The sequence below is a fragment of the Cavia porcellus genome, unplaced genomic scaffold, assembly GCF_034190915.1.
Source record: "Cavia porcellus strain 051 isolate PalLab524CR breed Dunkin Hartley unplaced genomic scaffold, mCavPor4.1 scaffold_22, whole genome shotgun sequence".
Classification (NCBI taxonomy): Eukaryota; Metazoa; Chordata; class Mammalia; order Rodentia; family Caviidae; genus Cavia; species Cavia porcellus.
Window position 1 is genome coordinate 33,923,328 of NW_026947505.1, and position 14,345 is coordinate 33,937,672.

The 14,345-nt window shown below is 42.9% G+C and overlaps 1 protein-coding gene across 2 annotated transcripts in view; it reads right to left on the reverse strand.

The window, feature by feature from the left end:
* Sash1 (SAM and SH3 domain containing 1) overlaps positions 1 to 14,345 on the reverse strand; it is a 302,233-nt gene that overhangs the window by 214,479 nt on the left and 73,409 nt on the right. Inside the window, exon 1 of one of the 2 annotated variants that reach the window (XM_063233027.1) lies at positions 13,176 to 13,280. The exons of the other annotated variant lie outside the window; for it this stretch is intronic. Coding sequence (XP_063089097.1) covers positions 13,176 to 13,196 — 21 coding nt within the window. The 5' untranslated portion in view covers positions 13,197 to 13,280. Of the gene's footprint in view, positions 1 to 13,175; positions 13,281 to 14,345 lie in introns of those variants that run through there. 2 annotated transcript variants of the gene reach the window in all.

Consider the following 14,345-nt stretch of genomic DNA (forward strand, 5'->3'; position numbering starts at 1 on the left):
GACCCAAGTCAGCCCATCTTAGACCTGAGCCTTTCCATTTTGTCCTGCCTTATTGTGCAGCTCAATAATTGGGTCTGATCTTTCTCCCCCGATCGGTTTTTTTTTTTAATCTTTTTTTCTTTTTCACAGTACTGATAACAGATCCAGGACTTGAGCGTGCTAGGCAATAAGCTTTACCAATAAGCTCCATCCCCAGCCCCTCTCTTACTGACTAATAGGAATACAGACATCATATTCTTAAAGTCGTGTTTCTTAAAAAATTTTTTTTCTGCAAATGCAAATGCAGAGGATGAGATCCTTTTGAGCTGAGGAGATAGGAGGCGACTAGGGAGAAGGATGGCTGCATAGGTAGTATGTTTTCTTAAGCTGGATGATGGGCCTGCACTTCTTGGTTCATTTGTTTTGTCTGAAAAGTCTGTTATTAAATATTAAACAAACTTTCAACAATAAGTCTGAAAAAGGATTTGCTTGGCTTTAGAAATGTTTCTGCCACTTGACTGAGAAACTCTATTTCTAGACTCTGTTAGAAGAAAACAATCAGAAATAATCCAAAATGAGGAAATAATCTGAAACACACACACACACACACACACACACACACACATCACATCGCAGCATTATTTCTAATTTGAAAAATTTGAAATCATTTAAAAAGTGGTACATGCCTGTAATCCCAGAATTTAGTAGGCTGAGGCAGGAGGATCACTGCAAATTTAAGGCCAACCTAAGCTACATAGTGAGTTCAAAGCCAACCTGAATTACATAGTGAGATCTTGTCTCAAACAAAACAAAACAAAACAAAACTCCAACACAGGCCTGGGGTAGTGGCACATGCCTCTAATCTCAATACTTCAGAAACTGATGAGATAAGACCATAATTGCAAGACTGGTCTAGACTATAGAGTGAGAGCCTGTCTAAGAAAAATGACTGGGTCACCCATGCTGGAATATTATATAGACTTCAAAAAAAAAAAAAAAAACGCGGACAAACTTATTTTATTGGTATGTGGAAATTAACAAATTTAATATGAAAATCAGGACATAAAATTATACATAAAATAAACTTTCCAAGGTCTGGAAAAGTCTTTGGAAAAAAAAGAAATAAAATATGGCCAATACTGGTATCTCTGGGTATTACTTTTCTCTTTCTTTTCTAAAAATAATACTAGGGATCAAACCTCACACAAGCCAGATAAGTATTCACTGAGAGATATATCCTCAGACTAAGTTTTAATTTTTTATACAAATGCTTTTATGCTTCTTTCATTAAAAAATGATAAAAATAGTCTGCCACATGGTTGTTACCATGAAAAACCTTCCGGTATGCTTCTGTCTTGGTAATTAGGATGACTTTTGTCCCTTGACCTCAAGTGGCCGTCTCTGGTCACTGCTAACAGGCAGTGTTAGCTGAGTTCCAGGGAGTCCTGGGTAGGCGTATTGGGGCCTCTGGTCCCTCCAGGCTCATACTGTTTGGTGCACTTTTTAATGATACAGAGTGGACCCCCCATTCAGTGTGTTTCTCCTATTCCTTCTTCTAGCATGAGGGGAGGAGCAGATGAGCAAAGCTCCGAGCTGGTTCTGTGTGAGACCCAGGCAAGGCCTTCATTCCTCCTTGACCTTGTGGGGTGGTTCGAGCTCTCTCAGGCTGTCACCTGCTGCTGCGGTCACTTCCTCCCCACCTGGGCTCCATGGCAGGAAGCCACGTGGCCTGAGTCTGTGGCAGCTGTCACAGGGCCCAGGTGACCTCGGTGGGGAGAGGAAGAGCAGGAGTTAACTTGCAGGCGTCTCTTTGTGCGCACAGTCCTCTCTTCTCCCTTTAGATCACTCAGCACACAAGCAGAGAGCAAGTACCCACAGCTGCCACCAGTGGGGCCTTATGACAAGGACATGTGAGTTTGGAGTGTGGGACCAGGATGGGGCTGTAGCACCCAGAGGGCACAGTCTGCCTCCTCCTCATGAGCCGCTTCCTCCGTGTTAAGGATTGAATCCAGGGATTTTCACACTGAGCTACACCCCCAGCCTGTTTTTTGTTTTTAAATTTTTTTTCCTTTTCTTTTTGTGGTACTGGGTATCAAACTCAGGACCTTGCGCTTGCCAGGCAGGCGCTTATGCCGCTGAGCTAACTCCCTGGCCCTGTTTTTTTAAATTTTGATGCAGAGTCTCACTAAGTTGGCCAGTCTGGCCTTGAATTTGAAATATCCTTGAGAAGCTGGGGTTATGGGGATATGTGCCTCTTGCCACAATCTTAATCAAACATTTAAAAGTATATATTAGGTGTAGATGCGCATATATACTTTTTGAACATAATCATAGAGGGAGCTTAGTAAGAAGTTTTTATGAAGTCTAATAGTGCTCAAAGTATTACGCCCTCCCAACACACATACTCTACTTTCTCTGACACCTCCACTTTTTTTTTTTTTTTGAGATAGGGTCTCACTTTGTAGTTCAGGCTAGTTTTGAGCTCAGGCTAGTTCTGAACCCACTCAGGTTTGCCTTGAACGCATGACGATCCTCCTGCCTCAGCCTCTCAAGTGCTGGGATTACGGTGTGCACCACCTTGCTTGGCTTTGACTCAGCTACTATTAACTCTTTCACTTGCTTTGTTTGACGCCCTCCCCACATTTGCTTCTTCTGTTTTTATTTCTATTTATTTATTTATTTTTTGCAGTCCTGGGGATAGAATCTAGGACCTCGGCCAAGTGCTCGTACACTGCGAGACATCCTACCCCTCTTTTCTTATTTCTAAATCATGCATATATTACAAATGGAAAGTAAACATATGAAAAAATGTTCAACATTATTGACCATTTGAGAAATACAAATTAAAACAACATTGGGATGCCATCTCACTCCACAAAGAATGGCTATTGTCAACAAATCAACCAATAACAAATGCTAGCAAGGGCTGGAAATATAGCTCAGTGGCATAAATACCTGCCTGGCAAATGCAAAGTCCTGAGTTCGATTCCCAGTACAAAAAAAATCATTAAAAACAAACAAACAAATGCTGGCCAGGCTGTGGGGAAAAGGAATCCTTCTCTGCTGCTGGTGGGAGTGTAGACTGGGGAAAGCACTGTGGAAATCAGTGCGGTGATTCCTCAGAAAACTAGGAATGGAAGTGCCATTTGACCCAGTTATTTCCCCTTATTTGTATCTTCCTTACAGTGTTAAAAGTATGATATCGCAGCAACGTATGCATAGAAGTTCATAAAAGTGCAATTTGTGATAGCTAAATCTTGAAAACAGTCCAGATGCCCATCAACAGATGAACAGATAAAGAAAATATAGTATTTATAGTCAATGGAATACTATGTTGCCATAAAGAAGGATAAACTTGAGACATTTTTAGGTAAATGGGTGCACCTTAAGGACATAATTTTAAGTGAAATAAATCAGGCACATATGTTTAAATAATGCATTGATTCTCTTGTGTGAGAAACCCAAAGGGTAAATAAAGTCCCAAATGGATATTAGATTCTGGGAAGAAGAAAATGGTCAAATGGGAAGGGGAACAAGGAAGGGGGTAAGAGGAGGTAAGGGAGAGAACAGGGATCGAAAAAAAAAGAATGGAAGGAAAACAGTGTCAACAGTCTGTAGGGGGAGCGGCGAGCAGGGATTGGGAGGGAGGACGGGAGAAAGAAGAACTGGGGTATATTATGTACAGGTACAAATTCTCTACAGTGAATGGGATTATTACGTATGCTAAAGTGTGCTAGTAAAATAATTAAAAATAAATCTACACTTACTTCTCCTGTTTATTTTCCCCCTCCGGACACACAGATACCATTTATTGATTTTTAATCTCCCGTTGCTTTGATGTCAGAGTGGGCAGGCTTTCCACGCAGGGCGGCCCCAGCACCGAGCTCCGGCAGCAGCAGCTTCCATCCGAGCCGCCTGCAGCTCTGCCCGGCTTCCATTCTCTGTGCTGTAACCCTACTGCGCTTCTCAGTGAACTTTCCTTCCCTGGGAGCTTCACTGTTGTGCCTCTAACGGAGGGTTTCCGCCCTGATTCCCGCCTGTGTCTGCTCGGCCTTCTGCAGTTCCCGTCTCTCTCCCTGAGCGCGCTCAGGCTGTCTGGTAGAGAAACGTGTCCTTCAGCCCCACTGCCTTCCCTGTCGCCAGAAGGTTCTGCGCCCAGGCCAGGTAAGGCGGAGGCGCCAGAAGCCAGGGAAGCCCTGCAATGTGCGGCTCAGGGCTCTCCTTGCTGTGCATCTCAAATGTCTGTATTCATCCACCTTTGGCCAGGAAGGTGGTGCATAAGGAAGAGGACCTGCTCGTCTGCTCTCCCGCAGAGCGGGCCGGGGAGAGCCTGTGTGCAAACCCAGCTGCGGTGTTAGGGATCTGGGCTTGGAGAGGTGGTGGGAAGGCCTCCGTCCAGCCCCCGGGCTCTGTCTTCAGGCCTCGGCTGCTTCAGAGAGCGTGCTCTTTCCCGGCCTGCATGTCTCAACTCTGTGCCCCACACCCCTGCCCAATCACTGTTGGTTTGGGGCCTTTATTTTATTTTCTCGCTTTATTTTCAATACATAGGTGTTTGAGGAGTCAACAACAAAAAAAGAGCATATGTTCAAAATGTTATACTTAATGAGAAATCATGCCTTTATGTGTGATTACATGTCTAACAAACTTTAGGTCAGCTTGCGATCTCAAAAAGTGTTGAAAATATACCTCTTTAGTAAAATGCGCCCAGAGGAATACACCATTTCCTGACTGTTCACTTTAACCCCAAATATCCTTCTTTTTTGACACTTTCATGAATTGTTGCTTCCTTAAGATAGAAACAGGTTATCATTTATTGAGCAACTACTATGTTCCAGGGACTCTTTGGATAGGTTATAGTTAGTATGTCTCATTTCACCATGAACCCCTACAAGGTGGGTTTTATTATACTCAGTTTTTGGACAAAGGCTGTGGCTCAGAAACTGTTCCCAGGACACTCTGGATTCTGGCAGATAGATGAATGGCTGGCAAGCTGCAGAGCCCAGATTCAAATGGGCAACTTCTGACTTCTGAGCTGATTGCTTATTCGAGGCAGCTTTTGCTGTCTATGCCGAGAGAGGTGTTGTGCTCGGGCCCAGAAGGACTTACATCACGCGTGCTTTGTGGAGAATGTTAAGTTCCACGGGGGTAACACTATCATCTCACAAGCACAAGAACAACATTTGGTATGTTATACACAACCGGTTTATCTTCTAAACAATGGATGGATGAATATGATCTCATGGAACTCTCAGCTTCTAACTGTAATGTTACTCTTTTGTAAAGGTCAGGAGGCAGGTCCTAGAAGCCTGGACTTTTTTCCCCCCAGAGATAAAAACCTCTTTTAGGAGGTTTTGCTTTCATGTAATCTAAGAATTACCTGTAATAATAACCTATTCTAGCCCATGTCAACAGGGCCTACCCAGATGTCTGAGCTGGGTTGCCTAAGTTAGTCCAGAATTATTCAGCATTTATTTAACAAGTATTATTGGGTATCTCTATGGTCTAGGCGCTAGGATGGGAAATTTTCTTTTAAGTACTGGGGATCAAACCTAGGACCTTTTGGATGCTAAGCAAATGTTCTACAAATGAGCTACATCCCTACCCCCTTTTCAGAAAAAAATTTATTTTGAGACTTGCCTAGGTTGGCCTCGAACCTGTGCTTCTCCTGAATCAGCCTCCTGAGTAGCTGGGATTATGGGTGTTGTAGTCAGGGGTTTGCAAAGAGAACAAGACAATACAGGATGCACAATTTATAGCATTATTTATAATAGTCACCCAAGGAGTCAAATACAAAGAAAGTGCAGGAAATCTGTCCACATACTAAAAACCTAGAGAATCCAGCTGAGGGCCTGGATTCTAGGGCAATAAGCTGTACAAATTCAGTTGAAGACCTAAAGCCTGTGACAGTGCCTTCCATGAGTCCAAATGGAGGCCTAGAACCCACAACAATGACTCATGCTGGTCTGTTGGTCCCAAGGTCAGCGGTGAAAGCTAGAAAGTCTGTGTCAGCAGGCTGAGGGATTTGCACTAGAGCCAGGAAGCATCACCCAAAGTAAGGATCAGGGCTCCCCCCAAAACTACCACAGCCATCCTCAGTGACAGTGAGGTCCTCAGCTCCTCCAATGATAAGAACAGCCGAGTTCGTATCAGGAAGCCAGCATGATTAGCTTCTCCTGGAGATTGAACAGCACACATTTTCCCCTCCAAACCCAGGAAATGGTAAACACCAGCACTCTCCCAAAGTGAACCAGCTCTCTCCCAAGTGACAAGGTCTCGAGCTCCTCTGACAATGAGAACAGCCAAGTTCATATCAGGAAAGAAGCTTGATGAGCTCTTCCAGGAGAGCCAACAGCAACAGAGAACACAAGAACACCATGATGAACCAACAGTCTCCTCCTTCCTCTCCAGGTCTTTGTATCTTGGTAACATCCTCAGGTGGGCCATCCACGCTCGGCACCACGCTGATTCAGTTCAGCTCTCCCGCAGGTTGACCACCAGTTATTAATCCACCACCATGTGTGTGCACAGCTGTGCCTGGTTCCAAGATTTTTATAGATATTTTCTTCCCTGCCCCTGCCAGGGATTGAACTCAAATGCGTCAGGTGGCCTTTAAAATTAGTTTGTTAAAGGTCCTTTTGCCCAGTGAAATATTTGTTTAAAATTCAACCTGTGTTTGAAAGGCTAGTTTTTATTTTAGTGCCATAATTTTATTTTATTTTATTTTATTTTATTTTGCATTTTGGGTAGTTTAATGATAAAATTTTTTTTCTTTAAAGGTACAACTAATTTAAATTTTGTATTTACATTAAGGATTTACTTATTTATTTTTGGGTATTGGAAATCAAACTCAGGACCTCGTGCTTGCCAGGTAGGCGCTGGGCTGCTGTGCTGGGTCCTCAGCCCTAATAAAGGTCCAACTGAACTTGAAAGGTTTAATTTTTAAATGATAGGAATGTTTTGTATACTTGAAAGTACCTTTTTCTCTTTGACCTACTTTGGGGTAGCCAAGCTCTTTTTAGTCAGTTTGTAGACAGTCTTTTATTTAGAATTCAAATCAAATTAAAATGGAATTAAATATTTATTTCTAGGACATCTGCACAGATGTACAGATGCTCCGAAGGGGATTGAATTTTTTTTTTTTTTTTTTTGGCTTTTTCCTTTTTACCAGTACCAGGGATCAAACTCACGACTGCCTGCTTGCAAGGCAGGCGCTTATGCCGCTGAGCTAAATCCCCAACCCCTAGGGGATTGAATTTTACATGAATGAGTTTTTAGACAAGATGCTCTCTGGCCATGCTGGACTGAGACAGTGTGGTGGTGCTCATCTTGTAATGCCAGCACTCAGGAGGCTGAGACAGGAAGACTGTGGTGAGTTCGAGGCCAGCCTGGCCTACACAAATGAATTCAAGGCCAGCTTAAACTGCGTAACGAGACCCTGCCGCAAAACACAAACAAAGCAAACAAAACAAAACAACAATAACAAGAACACACCAAAAAAAAAAAAAAAAAAAAAAAAAAAGGAGCCAGAGACACCTACTAGGTCTCCATCCTCTCCTTCCTGCTCCCTCATGGCATCCAACAGGGGCAGTGGAACTCCTCCTGGCTGCTGGTTTTTGTGATTCTAGACATCAAAGACTGTTTTTCTAGTTCATCTGCATCAGAAGTAAGGATGAGCCAATGATCAAGTGTGTTACAGGCAGACAAACCCCCGCCTACCTTCTGTATTCACTTATCCACCCATTCACCTATGTTTTTTAGCATATGTGCTGCCGAAGTGAGCACCCCCTTCATCCACTAACCAGGCCCTAAAGCATTGGTGCGGGACTGGTGGATCGCTTCGCACAAGGCGGACAGGACAGCCAGAAAATCACCTTCAAGCATCTGCTTAGTGATGTTGCTTGAGAACCGCTTATAATACTTCATATAAGCGGATGGAGGAAGAATCTACATGATTTTTGCCTGCCTGACAAATTGTTTTTCTTTTCATCTTTTTGGTCTTTTTGAGACAGGGTTTTCCTAGGCAATTCAGGCAGGCTGGCCTCAAGCTCACAGTGATTCTCCCGAGTGCTGGGGTTACACACATCCCCATGCCCAGCCTGCCTAACAAATTCTTGCATCAAATTTGTTTTATTTGTTGGATGTATTAACTATTAGGAAAGCATGTATACTTTCCTAATAGAAGAAAATAGGATCATATTGCTCAAGGCAATTTTGGGGAGAGGTAGGAGCTCAAGTTAAGCATAAATATAATGGAATTACTTTAGAACATGAATTTGTCCAACTCCATCTAGGAAACATAAACAGAGTATTCTGCTTTTGTTGCTTAAAAAATAAATTAAGCTGAGTGCAGTGACAGATGCTGTAATCTCAACACTCCAAAGACCATGGGCAGGATGATAGGAGGTTCAACACCAGCTTGGGTGATTTTAACACCAGCCTAAACTGTATAGTGAGAACCTGCTAAAAAGTAGAAGGAGGAAGAGCAGGAGGAGGAGGGGAAGAAGAAGAAGAAGAAAAAGGAGGAGGAGAAGGAGGAGAAAGAGAAGGAGAAGAGGAGTTGAAGATTATTATTATTATTATTATTATTATTATTTGATTCTTGGGTTTAACATGCAGCTTAGTGCTGGGGTGTTTGCCTAGCATGCATGAAGACCTGGGTTTGATCCCTAGTACCACAGACACAAACACAACACAGACAGACAGACAGAAGACACACACACACACTTAAAAAGAAAGTATAATTCTCATTATTTTCAAATCTGGAAAACAACTAGAATGCCAACATAATAATATCCATTAAGTTTTCAGTAAGAATTTAGTACGCTTGCCTGGGCATTATCTGGGACAAGGATGGTTCTCTTCTGCCCCTGAGTGGCCCAGACCATCTGACCTCTGCCTTGTTTCTATCCCAGAAACTCTGACCAGTGACAATCAGATCAACTTTTCCTGAAACTCTCAGCACAATCACGCAGCTGGCTGCACCTAATGAACCAAATGCCCTTTCATTCTAACTTTTCAGGTATTACATGCTATTTTGAAAAGAATATTTATAGGGCTGCCCACCAGACTGGACTGTGCTGTTGACTAGAGTAGCTGAATTGGCCATTTGGCCATCAGCTGCAAGTACCATCCCACGGGACATCCAGTTATGGCTGCCATTTGAGAATGCGACTCAGGAGCCACACAGCTTGGCTTCAGATACCCACGCATGTGACTTAGGTTACCTGCTGCGTGCCCTCTCCTCTCAGCAAGATACGGATTTGGTGTACCTGTCTCCCCATGTTATTGTGGAGACTGGTGAGAAGCTTAGAACAGGGTTGGTGTGTGATTAGCAGTGTATGAATGGCATTACTACACATGTGGAATACTGGGAATTGTGTAAGGCACTTCTCAGGTTACAAGAAAAAAATCTTCAACACTTTTTTCTCTGTCCTCTTTTCATCCTTCTGACTTCCATTTATTTATTTATCACTCAGATGGTATGGGACTTGGCTGACAAAAGATAGAGCCAGGTTACTGATGTGTTGTAGCAGAAGGAAGGAGACCAGACAGCACGAGGGGAGAGTCCATGGCCGGGCAGAGCGGCCCAGGTTCCTCCTCATCTCAAAGTGCTGTGTCTGCCCTTCAGACTGAGGCTCTCTGTTTTACTAACACTTACCTTCCACCGTGGTTTAAGCACTTGCCTAGAGCTTTTAGATGGATTATGATTTAATCCTTACAAGAACTCTTTTGAGACAGGTATTACTTCCATCTTCTGATGAAGGGGGAAAACCGGGTAAATAACACACCAAAGGCCACCCAGCTAGAAAGGAGAGGGCCGGAACGGCAGCACGTATGTTCTGATTTTAAAGTCTAGTTTCTTGCCACTACTTGTAGGGCCCCTAAAATATAAAAATAGAAGTAACATCAAAGTGGACAAATTCCGTTAGTCTTAACCTCTTGAAACTGTCAAAAGTCTTATTCAGAATTTTATAGAAGTTTCTGTATAGATCTCCACCCATCTGTAAATGAAACTTTTTTCTCCAGTGCTCTATGCATCCAATCACCCTCAATCTTTCTGTTTACCAATATAGTCAACCCACCTATCCATCCAGTCACATATTTATCCATCTGATTATTCATACAAGTATGCTTATTTATTAGTTATTTACTATATATCAGGCATTGTAATAAGTTCTGAAGAAATACCCATCTTCAAACAAACAAACAAACAACTTGTATAATGTAGTAAGTGTAAGTATACAGCAGTATTTATAAGATGTTATTGAAATACAGCAGTGATGAAGAAGAGGATTTTAAATGTTTCTATGAGAGGATCTTTTTTTATTGGTACCAGGGATCAAACTCACGACCGCCTGCTTGCAAGGCAAATGCTTATGCTGCTGAGCTAAATCCCCAGCCCCTCAAGAGAGTCTTGTAATGCGGGTACTTGGAACGTTAGGTGATTATTGGAAGAGCCACCTAAATTTGTGTGCTAAATTTTTCTCAGAGGGAAAATTTAAGGTCAAGGGATTAGACAGGAGACTTAGCTGTGTTAATGTTTAATTTGATCAAGAGTTTGCCGGGAATTTGAAGCGAAAGAAGACATTCCAGGCAAGTGAAACCATACTGGAAAGTACACCAAAGAATTTGCTTTGAGTTTAGACTAGGAGAGCATGTGGGGGAGCAGGAGGAGATGAAGCACCTGTGATAGATGTTTAGGGACCAGGCCAAGAAAGGAACAGTCCACAGGGCTAAGAATAAATCCTCAGGATATTCAAAATGTTCTCAAAAGTGTTATCACAGTTCATTGTAGTTTGTTCTCCAACACAATTAGACAGCATGATAGATTTTTCTCTGTTTTTCCAAAAGCTTTTCAGCACATTATCTATGTTTATGGAGAATTTGTAGTCAGGAGTAGAACTGGGAGCCTAACCTTGTTCCTGGGGGACAATGTGTTCTGAATTCCCAACAATGGCTTAAAAAATAAAAGCCCTTGTGGACAGCAGTCGGGCTGTGAACTGGCGTGGTGGGATGGTCATCGGTGCAATGGTGCCATATCACCAAGGGCCTGATGGGGAGTAAAAGTAGGGCCAGGGAAAGAAGACCCTGTCCCCTAGGAAGACCTGCTTACCCTTTTACCAAGGAAGTTGCAAAGGTCATTTCGGGTGTGGATTACACTTAAGGTAACTGTAGCTAAATTTATAATCCAAGGATCAGTGTGCCAGCCCTTCCACACTCCTCTTTTGTTCTGGGGTTGAGGAATTAATCAACTGGATTAACTTGGTGAGTTAAATTAAGATTTGTTACACAGGGGCCAGGGATATAGCTCAGAGGCACAGTACTTGCCTGGCAACTGTGAGGTCCTGAGTTCAATTCCTGCTAACCACCCCTCTCCCCCACCTCCCAAAAAAGATATGTTATGCAATCCTCTCTTAGAAATCTGGTCTGCACTGGAACTGTTTCTCTTAATTTTAAAGTTCATTGCTGGTTGCCTTTGATAGGACAAAAAGATACCTCTAAGCTTAATTTCCTTTTCTGTCTGAGTGGATCAATACATCTTTTTGCATCCCCTAGCACAAAACCCTGAATGTGTTTGCTTCTTTTTCTGAAACAAAGCCTCTGTCTCATTGGGATGAAGAGAGCATAGTCCCATGACACAGTTTCCAGTCAAATTTTGGCATCCAAAGAAACTTCTCTCTTTTAAGAACTGCGGGCAATCTGTCAGGAGGGAGCAGCCTCTTGGCATTTGGACTGAAAACTTTACCTGCCAACTGGGCTGTGCTCAGCATATTGTTTCTGAGTCCAGGGGTGGCACATGGAACAGGATGGCTTTGTCTTGTTGGAATGCTTCGGTTGAGCACATCTGCCCCAGTAAGGGAAACAAGCCCATGTGTGCAACCCTTCCCTCCTCTCCCAGCTTTCCTGGATTGTTGACCTTCGCACAGGGTGCAGCTGCTGCCCTCCAGACTCAGGCTGCAGAATTTCTATTTTGTTCCATAATCATCTCACTATGTGTTTTATACATAGTTGCTCTGAATGGCACTTGGATGCCTTTCTCTCAATTATCTGTTATCCTATTTAGTCTATTCTCTTTTTTTGTCTTTTTGAGACACGGTTTCACTAGCAGTTCAAGCTGGCCTTGACCGCACTTTGTAGCGTAGGCTGGCCTTTAACTTGCAGCCATCCTCCTGCCTCAGCCTCCTAAGTGTTGTGGTTACAGGAGTGCGCTGTCACACCTGGGCCCTATCGCCACTATTGTTTACCTCCAGTTCCATCTTCCCAAGATGGAGAGTAGAAATTCACCCAAGTGGAGGCTTGGTAGCTCAGCATGTCCAAAGTGCCCTTTCTTCTAGAGTTCCTTCCCACCATTTGGCTTCCATTTCTCTAGTACTTATCAGGTACCTGCCGCTCCAGACACTGTCCTCAGCTCCTCAGAGACAATGAGAAAAAACAGAGTTCTGGGAGCCAACCTGAAAGGGCTCCACTCACCAAAGCCCAGTCTGGATATGAGAATTAGAAAGGCCCAAGGAGCCAGCATGGCTACGTTCAGCTACTGGGCCTGCAGAGCTTTGCTTGTGAATTCCGTATGCTTCTCTTTCTTTAATGGTCTTTCGTGAACAAAGCTAATCTCCAAGTTAATTAAAAAGGCAAAGAACTTTATGCATATGAAATATTATTTCTATAGAGAAGACAGACACAAAGTTGCTCAGCAAGCTGAGAAGAGAATGCCTTCCCCAGATTCTCAGATGCTACATAGTTAATCTGATGGTCCAGTCCCCAGGGGCTTGTAACATACAGTACAAAATTACTTCCTTCATTCTTAGCATATGTGGGAATCTTTTTAAACATTTCAGAGATAAACAGAGGGTGGAGAAACTCTGTAACAGTAAAAATTTTCCTTGGTTTACAAAACCTTTTTTAGAGTTTTGGCGGAAAATAAACATCTGCAAAATTACCTCAATATACCTCATCTGATCAATGACAAAGCCATAAAAATGGCAAAACATGGCAGAACAATTCCCAAGCAGAAGCTTCCCTGTCCCTCGCAACTTCGATCAGTTTCTTAGTAGCATTGACAAGTCCCACAGACAGTTCCCACGAGTTGTATCCTGGATACTTCAGCCTACACACTCACACACACACACACACACACACACACACACACACACGCACGCATGGCAATCTTAAAACTAAAAAACGGACGGGCTACCTACCCTGGGCTCCGCGTTCTCCATGCAGGGAGCTACTCGTGTCTGTCAGGCCATACGTTCCTCCGTGCTCCTACTTCCTCTCTGACTCACGAATCTGCAGGACTGATGGAAGGCTCTTAAAGGAATCTGTTTTCAATTCAGGGCAGATGTGGGACAGTCAAGTAGCCCCAGAGATTATCAACTTTAAAACAAATCGCCTTCGGGATGATATGTCCCGAGGCAGCTCCTGCTTCCTGTGGCCTCACCGAGGTTCCTTCCAAATCCTTCACATAGAACACAGGGACTGGGACACAAAAGCAAATTTCCCTCTCTAGGGTCCCAGATGGTAAAGCACAGCTCGCCAACACCCCTCAGAAGCACAGCTTGTAAATATGTCTCAGAACATTTAAATAGAAATGCAGATATTCTCATCACACACAGCAGGAGTAAAAATGCCTCTCCTTCCTGTCCCCTGCTAACCCACCTTCACACTGTTTGGCTCATTGAGTTTAGTTTTTCCACAAATTGAAATTGAATTGTTCTGGTTCAGAGTTTTCTTGGCTGAAGAAAAGGAAGGGGAGGACTATTCCAAGACTTCCACAGAGAAACATCCAGAAATCCATTTACTACGGTAAGTCTAATGTTCTAGAATTAACGTTTGCACAGCATGAGCTGTCTGCATCTGGGCACACCCTCTGCTCTGAGACTGCTCAGGAGGGCTGGCCCATCCGCCAGGTTTTAAACTCTAAAGAACACTCGCTGGGGCTCAATATAATTTAACTCAATTTATTAACCCTGAAAAGAAAGAGATTGCAAAAAACACTAATTTTGCAGACATTCAAAAGAAAATTTTCTTTTCAAATTAATAAAACTTTCCTTTTAATAAAACACAGGTCTTACATAATCCTTTACACTGTTAAAAGTGAATATGTGTGACATTTCCCCCACACAGGTAAGTTTAGATATGAGTCACATCAGTGACTAGTCAGAAAATATTCACATTAAAAGTAAATATTCAGAAAGCACAGTCTATTCTTTAATATTATAAATGTGACAGAGCCACATCAAGACACCAGAGAACTTTTGGGTTACAGTTTCTTCTATCTTTATGAGGAAAGTCCAACTAAAACAAGAATTAAACTTCCTTTATCTTAGGAGTGAGCTAAAATAGCCATTCAGTAGATGAGTAAGTTT